At 39.6% G+C, this 23,899-nt stretch overlaps 1 protein-coding gene and 1 pseudogene across 1 annotated transcript in view; one reads left to right on the top strand and one right to left on the bottom strand.

The window, feature by feature from the left end:
* Positions 1-23,899, top strand: part of MSH3 (mutS homolog 3) — a 204,065-nt gene that overhangs the window by 84,537 nt on the left and 95,629 nt on the right. The window contains 1 exon segment of the mRNA XM_078153148.1: positions 17,364-17,496. Within this exon segment, the coding sequence (XP_078009274.1) occupies positions 17,364-17,496 (133 nt within the window).
* Positions 21,269-23,101, bottom strand: LOC144456672 (centrosomal protein of 70 kDa pseudogene; annotated as a pseudogene).

Genomic DNA, 23,899 nt, shown 5'->3' with positions numbered 1-23,899 from the left:
GCAAACAGAGGTTAAATGACTTGCCCAGGGTCATACAATTAATAAGTGTCTGGGGCTGTATCAAACTCGGGTCTTCCTGACTCCATGCCCAATTCTCTATTTACAATGTGACTTACCTACTCTGACCATAAAAGGATCAAGGATGAGGACACACATAATTTTGTGGAGAAAGATGACGTGTTTAGATGATCACTTGTCTGGAACCTTGTCAAATTCAGTTCTTGTGCTGGGCTTAATATGTTATCTGTTCCTTTTGCCCTATCTTAGATGTCTTGCATCTAAAAGCTGTGCTTAGAAAATTTGCAAGTGCTACTGGTAATCAATCAGGTTAAGGGGTTAATGGTATGGGAGGAGTGCTATTACATTTGGTAATGATTAACTATATAGCACCATAATAAGTTGTATGGTCAGTTCTTACCACAGGTACCTTCCTGAGGATCACAAGGAAATAACCAACTGTGGGACAGAAAGAGTCCTAAGAATGGGAAAGATAAAAAGATTGGAACCATCAATCACTCATTTATTATCAGAATAGATGTCGGATATTTTGCATTGATGCTAGGATAGAAAGACAAAAAAGAAAGTGCTTACCCCACAAAGGCTTACAGTCTTATCAGAGGAAAAGCATATATACATATAAATAGATACAAAGTAAATAAGGGAAATTTTGTAGGGGAGTGAGAGGAGCAGGAGGCACCAGCAGTTGGAGTTATTAGGAAAGACCTCAGGTGTCTTTGAGCTGAGTACTGAAGGAGGTTAGAGATACCTAATTGGCAGAGGGTACAAAGGAGAGCAGCTTCAAAAGAAACAATACGGTGCAGGTGAAAGGAGAGGGATTTAGTCACCACACACTATATAAGTAGAATTCCTCTGCAGATGTATCCCTAGCAGTGTCTTCTTCAGAAGCAGGACTCTGTGGATAATTTCTTAACGGAGCTGGAAAGCAGCCAGTTTTGAATTAGTTTGGGAGTTGGTACTGTTTTATGATCCCTGTGTTATAGTTGGGGAAACTGAGTGTCAACCTGAAAGTTAGTTAAAGAGGCAACAAGCTAGGTGATAAGTAAATTCATATTGTTTATTCTGTTAAGTTAGTGGCATGTACATGGAGCCAGAGCTCTAACTCTGACTGACTTAAGTAATTTGAAATAGACAATTTATATTCTTAGAGCAATCCCAACTCAGGATGTCTGTGTCGCTCAAAAAAAATAGCCTCCATATGTTTTTAACATATAGCATTAGAAAGGAAATTTCTTAGTTGAATAGATTGTTTTACAAAGTGTCGATTGAAATTATAGTCCCAGGATATTTCCCCTACATAATCATATGGCTATAGGATACTGAGATAAGAAAAGTCCCACTATCCAAGACAATGTCTGGTCCCAGGCATCATGTCCTTAGTGGTCATACACAGGAAGAATGTTGGTCAGCTTCATCTGGTCTTGTAGTTGCTGACACAGAAAGGGGCATTTTTAGTTCATTCAGAGAGCAGAGCATGCAAAGCATTATAGTAGATTAAGCCCAGAGTGGGCCAAAATGTCTCTCCTAGTTGGCCAATCGAGGTTTTAGGCCTTTCTCAGGTGTTGGAATTTAAAATGGTTTGGAGACAGGTCTACATGAGGCAAACAGAGGGCCTTAAGTGACTTGCCTAGTCACACAGCTAGTACATGGCCTGTTTTATGATTGTTGGTGCACAGCCATTTTGGTGAGATGTCTCTTTTATAGCATAGTTGCAGGTGTGGACATTCATAAGCTTTATGCTCCTAAGCACAAGTCTATTTGAATTCAAAGATGTGAATCTTTGTTTTAAGTCATTGTTGCCCTTGATCAGAAAAGCTTAAGGGAAGAAGGTGGATTTTGGGGACTAGTTGAATGAAGGTACTTGGTGAGAATTTTGGAAGATCTTGTATGGGCTTAAAAATATCACAGGTATAGAGAAACCATGGAATAAGGCATGGAATGAGGTTGAGTAATAGAATTAACCACAGGAATTTATGTATTCATTAAGTTTAGCAAGTAGGTGATAGAAGTGGTTAGAATCACAACTTTCCCAACAAGGTAAGTATAAAAGGAGTCTGCATGTATAGAATTACTCAGTTTAAGATTTCCATGTTGCAACGAATGCAAGCCTGGAATTTTTTTTTTGGGGGGGGAGAGGCAGTTGTCGTTAAGTGACTTTGCCTAGGATCACATAGCTAGTGTCAAGTGTCTGATGCCAGATTTGAACTCAGGTCCTCCTGACTCCAGGGCCAGTGCTCTATCCACTGTGCCATCTAACTGCCCCTGGAATTTCTTTATGTTTTATTTTACCTTTCAAATCAGGAAGAGAAGATACTGTTTAAGAACAATTACAATGTTAAAGCCAACAATTTTATAGGCCTGTAAAGTTTGCAAACTGTGTTTACGTGTACTATTAGCCAGTCAGCCAGCAAGCATTTAATTAACTTTTTATAATGTTTCAGGCATCCACTGGTCATACAGATACAAGTAGAGAAAAATCCTTCCCCTCAAGGAGCTTATGTTCTAAGTGGGGAAGACTACGCAAAAGGAAAGCTAAAAAACAGTGGTGTGGAGGGAGGGAGAGAGGAAAGGAGAGAGGATAGGGGGCTCAGAGAAAGAAAAGATATCTGTCCCAGGGGCAGTTAGTCTTGTGTGCAGCCTGGAGAGGGTTGTGACATGGCCGGCCTGGGTATCCACTTTAAAAGGAGGTTTTGGGAGGAGCCATGCAATCAGAGGGAGAGAGTACTTCCGATGTGTCAATTCCCAAGTTGTAGTGAGGCTTCAAGATGAAGAGCTAGGGCATGGTAGAGGAGATCCAGAAGGCAGCCAGGAGAAGAATATCGTCTTGTTTGATCCTCACAACAACCCTGAAAGGTAGGTGCTGTCATTATCCTCATTTTGCAGATGAGGAAACTGTCTAGGCCTGAGTCACGCAGCTAGTAAGTGTTTGGGATGGGATCCAAACTCCTCATGATTCCAGACCCGTTACTTTGTTTGATGTCTGCCTGAACAACCGAGGAGGTTATGCTTTGTTGTAAAAGTAATAGGAAGCCACTGGAGTTTATTCAGTGGGAGAGGAATATGATTAAAAGTGAACTTAAAGAGAATCTCTTAAGCAGTAGCTTAATAAACAGACTGGAATGAGGAGGTTTGAGGCAGGCAATCCAATTATAAATTATGTTTGTGTGTTGTGTGTGTGTGTGTGTGTATAAAATAAAAAATATGTTAAATATTTCCAAGTTTCTTTTTGTTATATGAACTCTACTGCACCATGTAGTTGCCATGCAGGAAGCTAAATATATTTATGCCAAATGCTGCAGCCATTTCTTCTGATCAGGTAGTCCAGGGCCTCCAGGGAGTAGTATGGAGTTGTCAGTCTCATCAATGCCTTTTTTTCTCTTCTGTGGTTGAGACCAGTCAGGAGCAGTTTGCTTTCACCTGAAAAAGAGTTCAGCATATTTTCACCATTCTTCCTCAGACTCATTTGAATTCTTCATATTGCTACTGTTTGGTGGTCAAAAACCTGAAAAAAAACTTCCCGATTTCTTGAGAACGTTGGTGTCTTCCTCCATGTTGATGACAACCCAGATGAAAGCACAGTGGCAGAAAGCTCTAGATCTACTGGTGGTTTATATGGGAATCAGGGAGAAGGTGGAGAGTGACCCTAATAAATTCGGAGTCCAGCCTACTTACTCATTTAAGTTTTAGGGAATATTATGGAAGGGGAGAGCCCAGATGTTGATTCTGGATGCAGCCTTTAATAAGCTGTTAACATGTGTTTGCCCATATTCTAAAAAGGAAGCTTGGGTATTAATGGACTCTTTGGACTACACAGAGCCCTTATTCCGTACCTGGGTATTTTGATGACCTCTGCTGAGTCACCCACAAGTCTACCTCTTTCAGATGGGGCCTAGTACGGGGTAGAAACCTGGGAGACCTAAAGTGGATTGTCTAGCAATCTCTCTACCTATGGAATAACCTTTTAAAATCCTGTTTTCAGAGGGCTCTGTCCATAAAGACCAGGAGGAATGGAACCTATGGGTTCTATCCAGGGAGAACCAGATTAGGACCATTAGATTTCTGGAGCCATAAGCTCCCTCAAATATTCACTAATCATATAGTTTTTGGAAAGAATTTGCTGTCATGTTACTGGTCTTGCATTGCTCGTGAACAGATGATGTAAGTCATAGTCTTATCCTTTATCTGTAGTTGCCCATTTTGAGTTCAGTAATGCAAGATGGTCCCTATTAATGAGTTAGGTAGAGACACAGGAGACATAATTGTTAAATGGGAATAGTATATTCAAGATTCTGTTCATCTTGGTCCCTCAGATGTTAGTACCCTTAGTGAAAAAGTTATGACTTTGCCAGTCTCACTACTTTGCTTCCTCCTCTAGTCTGGTGGGTCCTTAACTGTAAGGAATTAGCCCTTGAGAAGAAACACTATCTTCCTTGTCACAGATGGCTCTGTGAGAGAGGTGTAATCAATCTGAGCTCATTATCCAGTAGTCCAGCAATGGAGTGAGAGATGGGGTTTGTAGCAAGTCATCCTAGTGAGATGAGCTTTAAGCCTCATGCCTGGCATGTAGAGAGCCTTGAAGAATGGGATTGATAAGCTCTTCATTTATGTCTGGGTTTCTTAACCTGGGATCTATGAACTTATTTTTTTTTTAATAAAAAAAAAGTATTTTGATAACTACATTTCAATGTAGTTGATTCCTATGTAATCTATATATTTTATTTCATTCATTTAAAAAAATTATTCTAGGACAAGTTCATTGACTTCACTATACAAAAGAATCTATGAAACAAAAAAAGATTAAGAACCCGTGATCTATACTGATTCTTGGAAGGAGGCTATGGTTTTAGTCAGTCAACAAGCATTTATTAAGTGCCTATGATGTGCCAGGTGCTGGGGACACAAGGAAAGTCAAAAGACAGTCCCTGTTCTCAAGAACTCATAGTCTAATGGGGAAGACAGCATGTAAACAGCCATGTACAAATAATATGGGTGTGTGTGTGTGTGTGTGAGAGAGAGAGAGAGAGAGAGAGAGAGAGAGAGAGAGAGAGAGAGAGAGAGAGAGAGAAATGGAAGATAATTAACCAAGGGAAGGCACTAGCATTCTTTTTTTTTTCTTTTGGCTAGGCAGTGGGGTTAAGTGACTTGCCCAGGGTCACACAGCTAGTATGTGTTATGTGTCTGAGGTCAGATTTGAACTCAGGTCCTCCTGAATTCAGGGCCGGTGCTCTATCCTCTGTGCCATCTAGCTGCCCCTGGGAAGGCACTAGCATTAAGAAGGGATCAAGAAAGGCTTTTGGTAGGTGGGATTTTAATAGAGATTTTGAAGGAAGCCAGAAAGCAGAGATGAGGAGAGAAAGAACTCCAGGCATGAAGGACAGACAGTGAAAATCCCTGGACTCAGGAGATGGAGTGTCCTGTGTGAAGAATGGCAAGGAGGCCGTAATCACTGAATTACAAAGTACATTTTGGGAATGAGTAGGATGTAAGAAGACTGTAAACATAGGAGGAGGCAAGGACCTGATAGATAAGAATAGTGTACGGTTCCGCTTGTTCACCAAGGGGTTGGAATGGGGACAGGAAGAGAGGATAGCCAGTGCAGGGGTGATGGCCTGGGAAAGAACTGAGAGGTCTTGGGAGTGGAGGTCATGGTGAGGATGAAGGACAGAGTTTGGGGTTGCAAAACAGGAGGAGAGGTGGAATGACAAGAGACTGTGATCAGATATGAACATGGAAGTGGTGTATTTGTAGGTTTTAGCAAAGATCTTCTGTTTGATGATCTCTTTTGTTTAGTTGAGTAGTCTGGAGCCTAGAGAGAATTAAATTTAAATAAACAAATTAAAGATTTTTCTCCTTGGGACCAATAGAGGAATTTTGCTGATGACTCTCATCACACACAACTGTTTGTAGAGCATGTTCATGCCCATCAAAGATATCATACTTCTGCTGTTGATCTGAATACTCAAGTTGACACCCTTATAAAAAAGAGATTGGGTGCTGGGTCTATCATCATCCTGTTTGTGGGGGCCATGATTCTGTGCTGTGGTGGACACAGGATCATGTAGTCCCCTTAACAAAAGATGAGGGAGCTACTTTTGCTTAGTGATCGTGTTCCTTGTGGTAATCAGAGCATCCATCTTTGAAATATCAGTGTGGCATGATCCTGCATGATTCATGAGCTGCCTCAAACTGACACGCTGATTGGCCATTTTCAGCCATCTCAGGATAAGAGTTGCACTTTACTGCAGTTGAAACTCATTCAGGATATAGCATTACAGTGCCTGTCAAGTGGCCACTGTAACGCTCTTACAGAACATAGCATTTTTCCTTATGACATCCCCTCTGTGTACCATTGCCTCCTCTGAGGGCACTGATTTTTGTTGGGTCATAGATTTAGAGCTAGAAGCAACTTTAAAGGCCATCAACTGTAACACCCTCATTTCATAGTTGAGGAAATTGAGTCTGAAAGATGTTAAAGGACTTGCCCAGTGTCACACCGCTACAGTATCTGGGTCTGGAATTGAATTCAATTTCTTTCTTTCTTTTTTTTTTTTGGCAATTGAGTTTAAGTGACTTGCCCAGGGTCACACAGCTAGTAAGTGTCAAGTGTTTGGTGTGAGCCCAGATTTGAAGTCAGGTCCTCCTGACTTCAGGGCTGGCGCTCTATCTACTGTGCCACCTAGCTGCCCCTGAACTCAATTTCTAACTGACTTTGAGTCAAGCACTCTTCTCTGCCTTGCTGTTTAACTGCCTCCATTTTACTGCAGAGAATATCTAAAATTGGGCCTGTTCTCATCACATTTTGTGGGTTTTCCATCTCACATATCACCTTCAGGCATCTGGAATTATTGAATTGTGGAATGGACTATTGAAGTTACAGCTTTGACATCATAACTCTGATTATTAGAGTTGACTATCATAGTTCTCAAAAGCTGTGTCAGTGGTTAATCAGCACTATCATAAGAAAGGAGAGGCCTCTTCCATCTAGCTGTTTCTGAGGTCTACCTTCCAGGAAGAATTGCCTGATAAGGATGGATTACTCTAGATTTAATCCCGAATGACCCCTCTATCCCTTCTTTATTCCAGCTCCTCTGTAGAGTCTCTTGAGTCATAGGTAGGTTCTCTTTTCCTCCAGGATGGCTTGCTTCCATTCTAGAAAGCATAAAAAGGGCAGGTTGGGGGACAAAGGGATGGAGATGTTGGAAGGTGCTTTGCTTTCTAATGATACAGGGAAGTGAAATTGTCTTTTTATTTTTATTTTTTTTTAGGCAATTGAGGTTAAGTGTCTAGCCCATGGTCACACAGCTAGTAAGTGTCAAGTGTTTGATCTGAGGTCAGATTTGAACTCAGGTCTCCTGACTTCAGGGCTGGTACTCTATCCACTGCACCACCTAGCTGCCCCTAAAATTGTCTTTTTATAATTACTGGAAACATGGGCACCTGAGAGAATGGGCATCCCTTGGCCAATTTGGTGATCTTCCCAGATGAAAGGGAGATGTTTCTTTCAGTCCCTACAAAACAAGGGGACATCCCCTCAGCTTAGGCCTTTAAAGGGGCAAATGTTTGTTATCAGTCTTCTGATGAGGCTCCCAAGTTAGGGGATATTTTGGATTGTGGGTCAGAGAACAGAGAGTGCTTGAGACGAGGGGATGAATCCTAGTATTGACTCAAGCCCCATGTAACCTCTTAGCTACTTTGCTATAGATTCACACTGGGAATCATTGGCTGTGTCGGAGCTGTCTTCACTGTTGCTGTATCCCTGATGTTCCTGGTGCTGCTCTTGTTCGTCATTGCTGCACGACATCAGGAGACTTGTTATTAATGGCCCCTGATATCTCCTCCCTTGAAAATGGAGTTAACTTTTTTTAAAGAAGATTTTTATATTCTTGATGTCTTTGGCTTTTTTTTTTTGGTTATTTGTATTAAGTTCTTCCTCCAATGCTATGTATGCTTCTTTCTGAGGTCTTTGTAAGATGTCTTTCTGAAGTCTTCACAAAATAACTTTGTAAAGTTATTAATTTCCTTGAGGCTTTGTAAGTAGTGAAAGATCCTTTACAGAATTTTTAGGACCTTGCCACAGAGGTGGGATGTGATAGGAATGGCATCAGTTTTATGCAGGCTGGGATGGTTTACCTTCTGGGAGACAAAGACATCATTCTTGAACCATTAATTTGGCTTTGTCATCTTGCCTTTTTGATCCACCATTGCTGTCCTAGTGAATTCAGAGGTTAAAGGGAGCAGCTTCCATTTGAATTAGTAAGTTGTATCCTTTTACCCATTTTTTAATTGCAAGTAAAGCTATTTTAATTGAATTTTTGTGGTCCATAAGTATTTTGTTGTATCCTAGGATATCACTGTACTGTCCTGAGCTAAAGGTTTGCAATAACCAAACCCATCTTTCTAGCTATGCTGAACTACTTTCCTTTTCTGTTCTTATCCTGTCCTCTAATAGAGTCATAGAAACTCAGAGTTGTAAGGAATATCAGTTCATCAGATCCAACAGAAATCCCCCCTATATCTTTCAGACAAGTGGTCATCCAGTCTCATTCCCTGTTTTGAGCCAAATTTACCACTCTGCAACCTTCCAACTCAGTGTCTCTCCTTATGCAATTTCCTGGGCTTAGAATGCATTCCCTAATCCCTCCCTCCTTGCTATCCTGATCTTCAGCTCTTAAAGTTCTTTCAGGCCCAAATGAGGTAACAGCTTTTCCATTAAGCCCTTTTCAAATATTTCCCTTCTCCTTTCCCCCTCAAACTGAAAGTACTCTTTCATTTTTCACAGTATTTTACCCTAAACTTATCAAACATTATCATATCATATATGGCTAGTTGTATAAATGTCCCTCCTCCTTCCACCTGCCCATTAGAAAGTAATCTCTTTGGAAGGGTCTTATGTCACGAGTCTTTATATCTGCAGCACTCTGTCCATTAGGCTATGCTGTATCCTTAGCTCTTTGCAGCAAATTGACTTAAAGGTAGAAAAGCTCAGCAGTTTGGATCTTAACTTGAAAAGAGGCCTTAGTGCTATATGCTTCCACATGTGGATATTTTTTATTTGAGGTACAGCTTTCTATAACAAAGCTATTGCATTGGAGTCACAGAAACTTTGCAAAATCAGTACATAAAAACAGTCATGAGTAACAGAGCAGACATGGTTCCCAGTAAGGAAGCCAGCTACACATCTCCTTGGTGTGAAAAAGGCTATATCTGGGACCTTTGAAGCATAGTCATGCACACAGAGGATTAATATCAGTAGCCGCTTTGTCTCCAAAAGTTAAGGACACTCATAGTTAGTCAGCTTGTCTTGAACAATCCAGAATAATCACCATTGCATCTGAAACCTCCACTCGATTGTTTCCTGCTTTTGGGGATGAAAATGACAAGTGCCTACATTTCATGCCCTGAAAATTTGTGATGCTCTCAGAACACCCTCAAGTACCTTACTTTACCACTCAGCAGTAATGTCTTTATTGTCATCCTCTGTTCCTAAATGACAGTGCAGTTTCCTGTTTAGATGGAAGAGATGACAGCCTCTCCGACGTTATTATGCAAAAAGACTACTTCTCTTTGTCTCCATGTCTGTTGTATTGTTTTCTCAATATAGTGATTGTTATAACCTTGTCCTGAGACATGGATACAGGACACTGTTTGAGCTTATTTTTCTTTTTCTTCACATGGTTCACTTTGGTGCTTATATAATGAATCTAGTTGTGTGGATGGCCTTGTCTTAAGACTAAGTGGTGTACTATGTAGTTCTGCCTTTGCTCTCTGGATAGGGTTGCCAAGTTACTTCCTTTATATTTTCCCAAAGTCCAAACCTACTCAACACAGTGTGGCATTTAAAAAGTTTGAGAGATATAGTTTCTGGGTAATTTAATCATTTTATTAATAAGGTCAGCATCTTTATTAATAAAAGGATGGTCATTTGGCCATCTCTCTCTCTTAGACCAAAGATCCCTCATGGTGGTGGGCTCACAGTTTATATGCTCTTGGCAAAATAGGTGTTCCTGAGGGTGGCAATCAACTCTGGTAAACAATTACCAGAGAAAATGAATATTGCGATGAGAGGCTGGGCTATATTACAATGAAGGTCTTGGAGTACTGACTTGGATCACCCAAGGCTTGGTCAAAGAGACTTGTCAGTTTCCATATCGACTATCTGACAAAAGGGAGAATCCACATTTTCCCAGACCTATTTGAGCAAACACAGGGAGCAGGAATGTACCATGAGCCTAAACTTAGAATTTCTTTTACTATCTGATTAGATCTTGGTCTGGGCAAATCTTTGAGAGAAATTTCCCACACTGGTTAATTTCTGTATGAGGAGGTAGAAAAGGGGAAAAACCCTTGGCTGTGGTTGAATCATTAGTTATTATTTTATTTTATTTTTTATTTTTGGTGAGGCCGTTAGGGTTAAGTGACTTGCCAAGGCCACACAGCTAGTAAATGTCAAGTGTCTGAGGCTGGGTTTGAACTCAGGTTCTCCTGACTCCAAGGCCGGACCTTTATACACTGCGCCATTTCGCTGCCCCTGAATAATTAGTTATTAATACAAGAGAGAAATATTCATTTCTCACAATGGTTTTATTTTTTCAAAGCCTTATCCCTAGAAATCTGTGAGCTTTTTTTTTTTTTAAACCTATTGCCAAGAATTTCCTCTACTAAATTTAATAAATACTTCACGGACTAATCATTGAGCATGATCCCTTCCTAAAGATTCTTTATACTTTTTGAAAATGTAAGTTTTCTAAGGAAATATGTTTTGCAAGATTGCAAATGTATAACCTATATCAAGTTGCTTACCATCTCAGGGAGGAGGGAGGAGAGAGAGGAAGGAAGAGAATTTGGAGCTCAAAATTAAAAAAAAAAGAATGTTAAAAATTACTTTTACTTGTAATTGGGAAAAAATAAAATATTCCTTTTTTTAAAAGTGTAGTTTTCTTTCTGGGCTTTATTTTGTATTAGAAGAGGACAAGAAGACTTTTCCTCCCCTGTCCTGATACCTACTGTATTTAGCTTCAACTTGATTTATTTCAAATGTTACCAATTCTCATTTGTTCAGGAGTAGATGATTATCATAATGAGTCATAGGATTTGACACACACAGCAGTGGTGTCATGCTGCCTTTAACAAATCTTCCAGCAGCTATATCATTGGAGAGGTGAAAAGCCAGGAGCTGGGGCATGCTGGTTTTCCTTTCTTGTTGGCAGTTTCTTTGTGTTATATCAAAAAAGTAGAGATTTAGGAGCAGATAATGATACTATTGAACACCCATCCTGTAGGCTCTAGAAGACTTGCCATTTGATGAAACTGTTGTAATGACAGTTATATACAGATCTGTCAGTCAGTCCACAAGCATGTGTTAAGTGCCTGCTGCATGCCAGGCATCGTGCTAGATTCTGGGGATAGAAGTACAAAGAACAAAATAACCCAGTTCTCAAGGAGTTTATCTTCTAAAGGGAAGACAAGAAGTATATCTTTATATCTCTCTGCTTGAGAATCTCTCTCATATATGTATCTGTGCATATATGTGTATAACAGATAAATACAGAGTAGTTAAATGCAAAGTAGTTTGTGGGGAGAGTGCCCTCAGTGGGGATCAGGAAAAGCTTCATGTAGAGGGCAGTCTTGAGCTGTGCCCTGAAAGAAGTGAAGGCTGCTTTGTACGGGAGACAGTCTCGCTGCTGTGGTGTGAAGACAGGACGCAGAATGTACTTTTTGTGGAACAAAGAGAAGGCCAGACTATCCAAATTGCAGAATGCAGAAATGAGACTAGTATCTAATGAGTCCAGAAAGAGCATTTGGGGTCAGACCATAAAAGGCTTTCAAAGATTGTATATTTTATCTCAGAGGCAAGTGGGAGCTACTGGAATTGATTCTGGAGTCAGTATAGTTCAAGAAGGCCTTTTGATTATAAAGCATAAAGATTCAAACTTAGTTAAAGGAAGCATTCTGTTCAAGCGTAGGAATAAACTCAGGTTAAGCGGTACTTCATAGGTTAGAGATTGTTAAGAAAGGTAATAATAATAACTGATATTTGTATAATACTTTAAGAGGTGCAAAGTACTTTACAAATATTATCTTACTTTATCTTTACAACAACCTTGGGAAGTAGATGCTATTATCATTCCCATTTTACAGATGAGGAAACTGAGGCAGACAGATTAAGTGACTTGCCCAGGGTCACACAGCTAGTAAGTGTCTGAGGCTGGATTTTAACTCAGGTCTTCCTGGCTCCGAGTTCCTCTAGCTTCCTAGGTACCAAATTGTCCTTGTGTTTGTTTTCTTTAGTAACTTGCTTTTTAGGACTATCTACTTCATTCACTAATGTTTGTTTAGGTCTTTTTAAATAAAAGAATTACATTTTTGGTTTAAAAAAGTTATAATTGGGGGAGCTAGATGGAGCAGTGGATAGAGCACTGGCCCTGAAGTCAGGAGGACCTGAGTTCAAATCCGGCCTCAGACCAAACACTTGACATGTACTAGCTGTGTGACCTTGGGCAAGTCACTTTACCCCAATTGCCTCACTAAAAAAAAAAAGTTATAATTGAATAAGAAGATATTGTCTATGTGAGCTCTGGCTATTTGGACCATGGGGCCAAGACACTGACCCTCATGGTAACAGATCCAATTGTGGGCTAACCACTACTATGAGGAAATTAATAGTGTGAAAACTGCAGAGTTGCTAAGTTTGTGCCCAATTCTGTGACTCTGTAGCTCTCCTGTCCTTTGTGGGAAAAGAGACCACCCATGCTGAGGCTGTGAGAAGCTTGCCTTTCTTCCTTTGCCATGTGAGTTTCATGTGACCAGCTCAGGATAAGGAACTTCAGTCATGACTCAGGGTATCTTGTCATCTGTGTTCCCTGGAGAGCTGACCTTTGTTGTGGTCCCCTGCTAGTCTGTTTCTTTTTGGGGCTCATGGGTCTTCCAGAGGGACAGTCTTTTGTTAGCAAGCACTGATAGCAGTGATGGGGCTTATCCTTATCTGATCACTCTTGTCTGAGGTAAAATGATTTCTTTACTTGAGGATAAATGGGAATGGAACAGGGGACCCAGCAGATTGCAACAGAAAGCCTTTCGAAGGCTGACCTTGCAAGTTCACATTTATAAAAATGATATAAATTTCACAGGAACAAAAAATAAATTTTGGTCACTGGCTAGTTAAGAGCATTATTAGGCTTCCAGAGTTCTGTTTGTGCCACACAAACCTTATGAAGGATGTTGTACTGCAGGTATTGTCCCCTTAACAGGATTAAATTTTTGTCCTCTCCCCTTCTACTCCTCATTAAGCCTTGTTAACCCAGCATTAACTTTTAAGACCTAGTTGTTGTTGTTGTTGTTTATAATTATCCCTTCCACATTGCAGGGGGTGGGGGCAGGAAGGGGCATTGCACCCTTGCCATCTGGAAAATCCATGTAAAATTTTTTGGCCTTCCCTTCGTACCAGAGAAGTCTTCTAGCTTCGTGGAGTTCCTTTTCTTCTTGATATTATACAATACTATGCATATATTTTATGCATTTCTGAGTTTCTAAACTTTTTCTGTATCATCTGCTGGCTTTTGTGTGTCATCTGTGGCTTCTGCAAAACTCCCCAAAAATTCCATTTAATTTCTTAAGCCAAACTGCAATATATCCCCTGATGGGGAAAGTTGTGATATGGAAGAGATAACTATAGTTCTTTCAGTCATGTCTGACTGTGTGTGACCCCATTTGAAGTTTTCTTGGCAAAGATATTGGAGCGGTTTGCCATTTCCTTCTCCAGCTCATTTTACAGATGAGAAAACTCAGGCCCAGGCTCACACAGCTTCTAAGTATCTGAGGCTGAGTTTGAACTCAGGTCTTCCTGACTCCAGGCCCAGCACTCTCTGCCCAGCTAAGCCTAGAACTGGTCCTAATTCAGTTTTCCCTTTAGAACATGAAGGGGCTGAACTGGGATCTCTAAACTTAATCGTCCAGCTTTTAGTCCTGTGACTCTCAGCTTTTCGGATTTTAATCCGAATGGGTTTTACCTGTGGCTATGAATTTGATCACCCAATGGTCAAACTTTTGGTGACAAGCTTTGACATACTTAGCCAGACTGGTCCTTCATCAGCAGATACAGTCTATTATTTGGGCTTGCCTTCCTATAAACCCTCTTTTCAGCATTTAAAGCTCTTGACACTGACTTCAGACTATCTTTTTTTAGGCCAGTTAAACATCAGTCACTCTTACGAAGTCTGTCTCTAAGCTCACCTGTTCCTGGTACAATACTTTCCATCTCCTGTCTGCACACATCTGCCCAGATTGTCTGTCTCCCCATTAGAATGTTCTTCCTTCTCATCTCCACTGCTTGGAATCCTTCTCTCCTTTCATGGCTTTACTCAGATGCTGCTTCTGTAGGTTACTGTTCTCCTCTTTGTTATTGGTGCTCTTCCCCTTCTTCCAAATTTCTTTATATTTACTTTTTAATATATTGTCCCTCTTGTCTCACCCTACCCCTTGAAAGTATGAATTGCTTTGTTTTTGTCTTTGTTATGCCCGTGATCTAGTCAGTGTCCTGCACGTAATAGGCTTTCAGTAAATTTAATAAATTGAATCAAGTTGGGTATACAGAATCATAAAATGTTAAAACTAGAAGGGAATTTTGAGATTGTCTAGTTCAGCCTCCTAACTTTACATATGAAGAAACTGAGCTCCAGAGATGAACTAACATGCCCAGGATTACTTATTCATTCAGCAGACACTTATTAATTGCCACATTCCCTATTTTTGAGGAACTTAAATTCTAAAGAGGGAGGGGAGATATGCACAAAAACAACTCTGAGGCAAGGAAAAGTAAGATAAATGTGACTACTCTGCCCATTCAACTCCAGAGGCTTGTCTTTTCATCCTTGCTGGACGTTACTTTCCCCCTCATTCCTGTGGTCCAGGCAAACTGACCTTTTCTCTCCCTTTAATGCATAATGGGACACTCCATCTCCCATCTCCAGCACATAGTAGTTACCTAATAATACTCGTTGATTGGCCTCTTGATTGAAGGAGACAGCCCAGAAGATCATTGAGAAAGTTGAGGAAGGCAGAGGTGTCCTGAAGCTTAAATGAGATAATGGATTTAAAGCACTTTGCAAACCTTGAAGTGCTCCATAAATGCCTCCAGTCTGGTTATTACTTCATTCCCTCTGTTCCCTACTGCATTTCTACCAAACTTAAGTAACATTTATAGAGCAATACAGGGATGAGCTGGTAAATGTTTTACAGCTAGGCTGTCTCCAGAAAAAAAAAGTTTATACTCACTTCAAGCTTAATCTGCATTATTAACACTTTCTTAAGTCTAGACAGTCCACAGAACAATCAATCAAACCATGATTTTTAGCGATTCTGAGGTGTAAGTGCTCATTCATACTGAAAATTTACCAGAAGCAAAGGAGGCTTCATGGAGGAGTAGCACTTGAGCTTGAGGAAGAAAGGAAGGATGAAGGGAGACTTCACCAGGTGGGAAATGATGGATAATCCATTCTAAGCACGAGGTATTGTGTGAACAAAGGTATGGCAATAGGAGAGGTCAGAGCAAAAATGGGGGCAGAGAGGCATCCAATGTGGTTGGAAAATAGAATATGTGAAAAGGAGTAGTATGAGATAAAACCAAACTGGTAGGTTGGAGGTCACATAGTGAGTTGGCTGAAGACTAATTTGATAGTGTCTTGGGATTCAATTGCTTATATTTCCTGCTTAAATTAGAAAACTACCAAAGTCACCATGTAGCCCTGTTCTGGGAACATGTATGTTAAACACAGTGGGTACTCCATTGTTCATCCTTTGTTTTCAAGAGGACCAGTGACATCACGGTGATATCTTGACTTGCTTGTAAATTGGGTTTAAGTGAGGCAGAATTGCGCATGGTCGTTATAACTATATAAGAGAAGTCACTTTCTCTTCCTGAGTCATTGAAGTCCAGTGGTAGGACAGAAGTCAAGAGGACTAGCAGTGGCCCTGGATGCAATGGATGACCTTGGCATTTTCGACATCTGACCGAGGCATAAGTGCGCCACAGCGCCTGTGTCAGCTGCCCTCGTAGTTGTTGGAACAAATTGTTGTCATTCGCCCATTCCACCGGGGAAAGCTTTCATGTGCTTGGGGTGGATATGCTTGGGGTAGACACCCCCCTAACTCACCGATGGGCTTGAGGCTTGTTGGTGACCCTAAACTTGGTTCAGCCTGTCTGCCAAGATTGTTTATCAGGGTGTGGCTGCTGCATGTACTTCTTGGAACTATATAGTCACTCCATAAATATTTATTGAATGAATGCTTATATGTACAAAGAAGACAAAGTGACAACAACAACATGGTGCTTAGCTTATTAGAAAGAGTCCTAACCCTCAAGGAGTTAGGAGGATGGGGTGCCAGTCCCAGATGTGCCTCTGTAAGCTACATGACTTTGAGTAAATCACTTACCTTTCAAAGACTTTAATTTTTTATTTCCTCTATTGGTGCATTACATAGAGCACTAGACCTGAAGTCAGGAAACCCTGACTTAGATACATTCTAGCTGTGTGGCCCTGGGCAAGTCATTTAAGGGCTGTTTGCCTCAGTTTCCTCAACTGAAAAATGAGGATAATAGTACCTACCTTGAAGAATTGTTGTGAGGATCAAATGAGATAATCTTTGTAAAGTAGGCACTTAATAAATGCTCATTCTCTCCTTCCCTCCCCTTCTCCTTTTCTTCCCTTCCCTTCTCTTCCCATCTTCCTTTTAAACTGAGTAGGTTGGATTATATTATAGCTAAGGTCCCTTCAAGCTTTAAATTTCTTTTATTTTTGTGAGGTTTAGTCAAGCAATCTATTCACCAAAAAATGAATCAAATTAATTGTTTGATGGTTTCATGGTTATTGTTCAGTCACTTCAATTAGGATAATCACTACCATATCCCCATGCAGATATATCTATGGATTTTCCATGTTCTTTGATTAAATGGTAATTAAAGAGTAGAGGGATAAAGATCCTTGTCCCTAGCAAAGCAAATGACCTATGAGGTTCTCTTTTATTTCACTGCAAGGCTGATTTTATACCAGTCTTCCTTTTTTTTGGGCTAGGCAATTGGGGTTAAGTGACTTGCCCAGAGTCACACAGCTAGTAAGTGTTATGTGTCTAAGACTGGATTTGAACTCAGGTCCTCCTGACTTCAGGGCCAGTGCAGTCCACTGCACCACCTAGCTGCCCCATATCTTCCTTTTTTTTTTTTTAAAGATGTCTAACATACTGTGGAATTTCTTAAAGTCCCAATTGTGTAACATTGGAAAGAACCTGTATTCTGAGGGAGCAGGGTGTTTCAGGAGGTTTTTTAGATAACTGCAATCATTCTTCTCTAACAGGGAAATAAATGCCCGACTTGATGCAGTGTCAGAGATTCTCATCTCTGGGTCCAGTGTGTTTGGTCACATACAAAATCATCTGTGCAAATTGCCTGACATAGAGAGAGGACTCTGTAGCATTTATCACAAAAAGGTAAGTTGGTGAAAATCATAACGAGAGAGATCTTAGGGTTGTTGGAAGACACTGTCTCAGTCCTTTGGCATCTTTAGTTTAGCACACACAGCCTTGCACATAGCACAAGAAAATATTTGACTCCTCCAAAACTTAAATCATGCAAATTAGTGTAATTTGAATTTCTCTCTTGTAAGAAATATAAAGTTGGCGTACTCCAACTGAACCATGTAAGAATATGTAATGGTTACTTAATTTCCTCATCTTCTGTCCTCAGACTGCAGCCCACTAGAAAATTGGGTAGGATTATTTTTTTAAATTAGCCATATTTCTTAAGGCCTATAAGCATCAGTTCATTTGACCTCATAGAGTTCTACTTGGACGTAAGCAGGTATGTAAATGCCAGTGTTGAAATAACAATTTTAACATCTGCATTCTATATAGCTTCATTTATTTTTCCAGAAAAATGTATAGTATATATACTTTCTATTTTATTTTGCATTAACAAAATCACTTGGGACTACAGTAAAACATAGAGAAAAGCAGCAATAATGTACAGGTAGACAATTCTCTTTAACTTTTTATTTTAATATGGGATTTGCTAAAACAGAAGATTCATGATGAGGTACCAGCAAACAAATTTGATGTAATTATACCTTCACAGATGCATTTTGACCTGGGAGCTTTTTACAAATTCAGTGACAGGCAGAACCAATTACTTTTCTAAGTCACTAATTTGAAAACTAAGTTTGTCCCTGATTGTAAGTTGTTTTGTTTTTTTTTTTAAAGATTTTTCCAGAGAAATTTGTAATTTATTTGTTTTGCCGTTTTAATGCCTGTGTAAATACATACCCCAAGATTGGTTTGATTCATGTTGAAAAGTGGAAGGAAGAGAGAATTCAGAGACAAATCAGATTTGGAAAATATAAACATTTTATGTCAATTTCATCTGTACAGTGATCTCTGAGGTCCCTTGTAGCTGTAAGTCTATGTTCCTCTGTACTTATCTGTGCTTATTTTTGGTAAATTTGTTAGCCAACTCTTGGAACACATCATTAAACACGTCTGTTCTTTAACATCAGCATACCCTAAATAAGCTTCTCCTTTGTGCACCAACTGGTGAGTGATGCTTTGGGTACAAACTGTGCCAGTGGTCTGAAATTTATAAAACTGTAAGGAAATCTGAAGTACTTTATTTGGATGTTGTGAAAATGGTTAGGCTAGGCCATATGGCTGTGCAGAAAATGCTGGGCAGCAAGCACAAATAGGTACTTTTGGGGATGATAATAATAGTGCATACCAAGTGGCACAAGGCTGGAGTTTTAAAAATAATTGTCTTTTGGTAGCCAGAATTGTAGATTCAAATCTTGGGGAACAGCCTTAGTCACAAAGGCCAGGAGACTTAGCTGAAAATTTTAGTCTTTTAATAAAAATGATGTGTTTTTGTAAATCCTTTTAAAATGGAGATCCTCTGTCTTTTTGTGATGTGGACTCCTTTGGCGGTCTGGTGAAGCCTGTCGACCACTTCTCAGAATAATATTTTAAAATATGCAAAATAAAAATACATAGGGTTACAAAGGATACCAATTATATTGAAATGCAGCTATTGTAATTTTTTTAAGTTTACAGACCCTAGGTTAATAATTCCTGTTTTCAGGCACCATAATAATAGCCATCCTCTTCATAGAACTTTGAGGTTTTCAAAGCCCTTTGTGTGTGATCTTATTCAATCCTTACAATAAACATGTAAAATAGGTGTTGTTATTATCAATCCATTTTACAGGCAGGTAAACTGAGGCAAGAGGCTAAATGACTTAACCTGAGGATCACACAGCTAGTATTTATAGTCAGAATTTGAACTCAGGTCTTCCTGACTCCCAAGTGTTGCACTCTTACCCACTGAGCCACCTATCTGCCTCCACAGATATGTACTATATAAGGAGAGAACAGGGTGATGCTGACAGGGAAATTCTGCTGTCAGACCTCCAGCATTTCAGCTTTTGAGATTTCTGTATCAGAAATGTTCACAAATTTCACAGACAGAGGGGTATCAATAAATGCCACCCTCGTCTAGTAAATTAATAGACATTTATTAAGCATCTGCTATATCCCAGGTACGGTGCTAAGTGCTGGTAATACGAGACCGAAAAAGAAATGATCCCTTGACTCAAGGCTTTCTATTAAGGGGACAGTTAGCACACATATAAGAATATTCAAATTTTGCCTAGACTATAGAGTATATGCGGGGGAATGATGCATTTTAAGGCTGAAAAGATAGTTTGGAGCCAGGTTGTGAAGGGCTTTAAATGTCAAACAGAGTAGTTTTACTTTGTATTTTTATAGATCCTGTATCCATAGATACCCAGATATTCAAGTGGATCTGTTATCAATTTGGAAGTTCCTTCCAGCAATGTAGATAACTATCCATCCATGCTTCCCAATTCTGTGTGACCCTGATCCATGTGCTCTCATAAATTTGCCACAGGCCATCTACCCAATAGGCCTTCCTCACTTTCTCCTGCTAACAAGAAAGTCTCAATAGAACCCTCTAGCAGTCTTCCTGTCATCCCTTATCCTCACCTTTTGACCAGCCTATCTTTTCTCATCTTATCATATCATTTCTTTTTTTTACTTTTATAAAATACTTATTTCAGTCACATGTTCTAAAAACATCTATATAGGCATATGTGTGTGTGTGTGTATATATATATATATATATATATACATATATACATGTATATATATACATATATATATGTATATATATATACATATATATATATATGTATATATATATATATATATGTATAGATCACAATCGAGCTCTCAAACACATGCTTTCTTTTTTTTCCCCCCATTTTTTTGGGGGTGAAGCAGTCAGGGTTAAGTGACTTACCCGGGGTCACACAGCTAGTTAGTGTCAAGTGTCTGAGGCCAGACTTAAACTCAAGTCAGCTGGAGCTCTATCCTCTGTGCCACCTAGCTTCCCCAAACACACTCTTTCTTGAGGTAGTTATCTTCCTATTTACTAATTTCTTTTATTCCATCATGGAAAGAAAGTTTAAAAAAATGCTTTTCACCTATGATCCCTGACCTTTACCATCCAATTTGAAACTGCAATTGCTTCTGCCAACAGGAGTTTATCTAGATGGAATGTTTTGTCCTTGGCATGGCATATACAAGGTTATATTCAAGGAGCAGCTAGCCACTGACAGAGAGAAAAGAAAGAATTAGGCAGCATTACAACTCTGCCTTCTCTTAGCTTCTTTTTGAAACCCCTTCCCTTTTCTTTCCTTCCCTGATTTTTGGGGGATATGGAATTGTTCATTCCCCAAACTTGCTAGAGAATTGATGTCATCAACAAGTCCAGTACTACTTCCCTTGGGCCAAAGATGTTAAGAGCTCTAAATTTCAAATCTCAAAGGAAATCTTAAAGGCAAATACCCCCATGCCAACACTTAACACTTCATTACCCTCTGTTTCCAAAACATAAGCAGCTTTCCTTAAATCTTGTAAGCCAGGAACTGCTGAAGAAAAGTTAGAAAACTCAAGAGTTCAATCCCCCAAATGATGCTGCATAATTCTGAGAGAGTAACAATTATTTGGTAAATAGGAATTAAAAATATCAAAGACTAACTTTGTGAAAAATGAAGATTAGCCATGTCACCAGTGTTTACTACAGGTGGGAAAAAGAGGTGACTTATGCGAGTAAATATAGCCCTTGTTCCATCAATCATAAAGAAAATATATTACAGATAAAATTTACATAGTAAAAAGGAAGGTTTCATTTTCTTTAGTTTATAATTAGTTTTAGTTTCTTTACTTCAGGAATAATGGCATTCAAGTTGTTGACTTCTAAAATCTGAAGTAGATCCTGTATAGAAGCCTAAAAGGCTGGGGAAAAAATTCATTGATAATACTTTGGATATCCTGGGTGCCCAAAACCTGTTGAATATGTTTGTCCACATATTCATTAATTATTTTACACAATTTCCCAACTGTATTCACCAGGACACTTAGTGATGATGAATTATCTAGTTCTAGGATCTCATAGATATTTCTCATAGCATTATTCATTTCTCCAAGCCTGGTGTAGACTTCATTCATTTGAGGATAGATTCCAGACACAGATGTTACATCAGATAGCTTTTGAAGTGATTAACAATTACTTGTAAAGTTTCAGGGCATGGCATATCACTCTTTTTCTTATGTTCAACTTCTTTGAAAATGGTATTGACAATAAATAGAATATCTTCGAGTTTAGTGGCACCTTCACTCTTATCATATCACTTCACATTATGCCAAGGCAGCAGCTCCTAAGACAGTTTTTCCAGAGATCTAGACAAGTCCTTTAGAGATGTTAGCTGGTCTGCCCGCATTCCTATTGCGAGAGGAAGATGCTCAAATCTACCTTCTTGACTGCTAACTTTATTATAACTCTGGAAGGGCTGTTTGCTCTGTTTGTATATTACCGTTGGACCTCTTGTATTACTTATAATTGAGTTAATGCTGGTTAAGATCTTGAAGTATTTCTGGTCAAACAGGGTGTCGCTAGATTTCTGTTTTGCTGATCTCAGAATCTCTGTTGTCTAAGCTTTCAGATTTGTCTTCCCTGAGGAGTTCCTGTAATTTTATATTTTTCTTAAGGGCTTTCTCCAGTTTCTTTACCTGTTATTTATAAAGTCTTAAATCATGCAATGAGAACCTGTTTTTTAAATGTTTATGAGATTCTGATTTTCATATGAAACTTTATCATTCTTGGCTTTAATGTTTCTCAGTTGATTCTGGAATGACATGAGAGGGTTGTTATAATTTGATGTACCATCCGGATCTACAAAGTCCCCCTTTCCTCCTTCGGTATCTTTATCTTCTTCGTAGTGCCTTAGTTCCTTGTGAATTTTTCTAATTTTGGGTTCATAATAATCAGGATAAGCAACTATTTATCCCGACAGTCTGTGTTGCTTGTTTGCAAAGCCAGTTAAAAACTCTTTTCTGAGAGGCAACATGAAGTTCTTCCTCTTTCTATAATTTGTGAATTTCTTTCTGCAAACAAGGAAGAGTTTTTTGTTGCTATATCCATTTTTGTTCACACTGATGGTATTTTGCTTGTGCAGCTTTTTGATCTTTTTGAAATTCTTTCATTTGATTCTGTTGCTGGGGAACCATGACTACAGATTCTTCTTCAAGTTCAGTGATTTTGGATTTCACACTATCCACGATTTGTTCCAAGTCATTAGCTCGTTTTTCCTCCTAAGCTGTGAGATTGCTTCGATGAGCTGATGGATCACATTCTGATTCCTTGCACTGTCATCCAGCAACCTTTTTAAAGTCTTTCTAATTCTCCGTGATGACACCTAGCTTTTTTCCATGTGTCCTTTTGACAAAAAAACACTGGTTTTAAGCCATTCTTTGTGAATAGTGCATTTATGCTTTCCCATTCTGCTTCTTTTTGCTGACTTCCTGTTATAAGTATGTCTACTAATTCAGTTGATGTAGGGAATGTCTGTGGAATGACCAGCTCTGTGTGATCAGATGAAGTGGACAAAAAAAAATCTTGGTTGACCTGACCGGAAGTCATATTCCAATATGATAATTCATTATCATCCTGGTTCAGATTTGATACCATTTTCTATACAGCCAAATGGAGCAGAAGTTATTAGTGAAGAACTTCAACAGACCTCAGTCTTGGCAGATACATCTTGTAACTTCTCCTTGGTGGTTAAAAATTGCTATTTAATGGAGAGAATTCTAGGAAAATGGTGGAGTAGGTCAGAAAATTCCAAGCTCTTCAGATTTCCCCCAGAAATGAGATAAAATAGTGCCTCAGGGCAAACACAGAGTGGTAAAAATAAATAAGAGTAGGGGCAGAACAGTGGTCTTCCTAGGACAGTCAGAGCAGACCTGAAGAAAAGTCACAGGAGGTGATTTGGTCCCTGTGAAGAGTAAATACGTCCAGGTTAGTTTCTCTTAAACAAGTGAGTAAGCCCTGTGGTTAACTGAGTTGGGAGGTAACCTTGCCCCTAGCCACAAGAACTTTTACTGCTGGGCCAGTGAGGGGAGTTGGGCATCTGAGCTGGGGAAGATTGAGAGAACTTCTGCAGACAAGGAATGCCAGGCCCAGCTGTGCTGTGGAGGTGCGGCTTTGGGCAAGAAGGAAGCAGCACATGCCTGGCAAGTGCAGAAGCAGTGGAGTTGGGGATGCCACTTGCTGTGGGCACCTACTGGAGGCCAGAGGTTTTCTGTCGCAGGCCAGAAGGGAGAACTGAAGGATCTGAGGCCAGAGGCAACATCCCCCATACCCCAGGGATAGAGGTGATTACAAAAAATAAGCCGCCACCAAAAAAAAAAAATGAACTGGCAAAGGAGAAAGAATTCAACCATAGAAAGTTACTGTGGGAATAGAGGGAAACTGGGGTTTGCCTTC

This window comes from Phascolarctos cinereus, unplaced genomic scaffold, assembly GCF_003287225.1.
Source record: "Phascolarctos cinereus isolate Bilbo 61053 unplaced genomic scaffold, phaCin_HiC Scaffold_4;HRSCAF=312, whole genome shotgun sequence".
In the NCBI taxonomy this organism is placed as follows: Eukaryota; Metazoa; Chordata; class Mammalia; order Diprotodontia; family Phascolarctidae; genus Phascolarctos; species Phascolarctos cinereus.
This window is presented reverse-complemented; position numbering and strand designations above follow the sequence as displayed.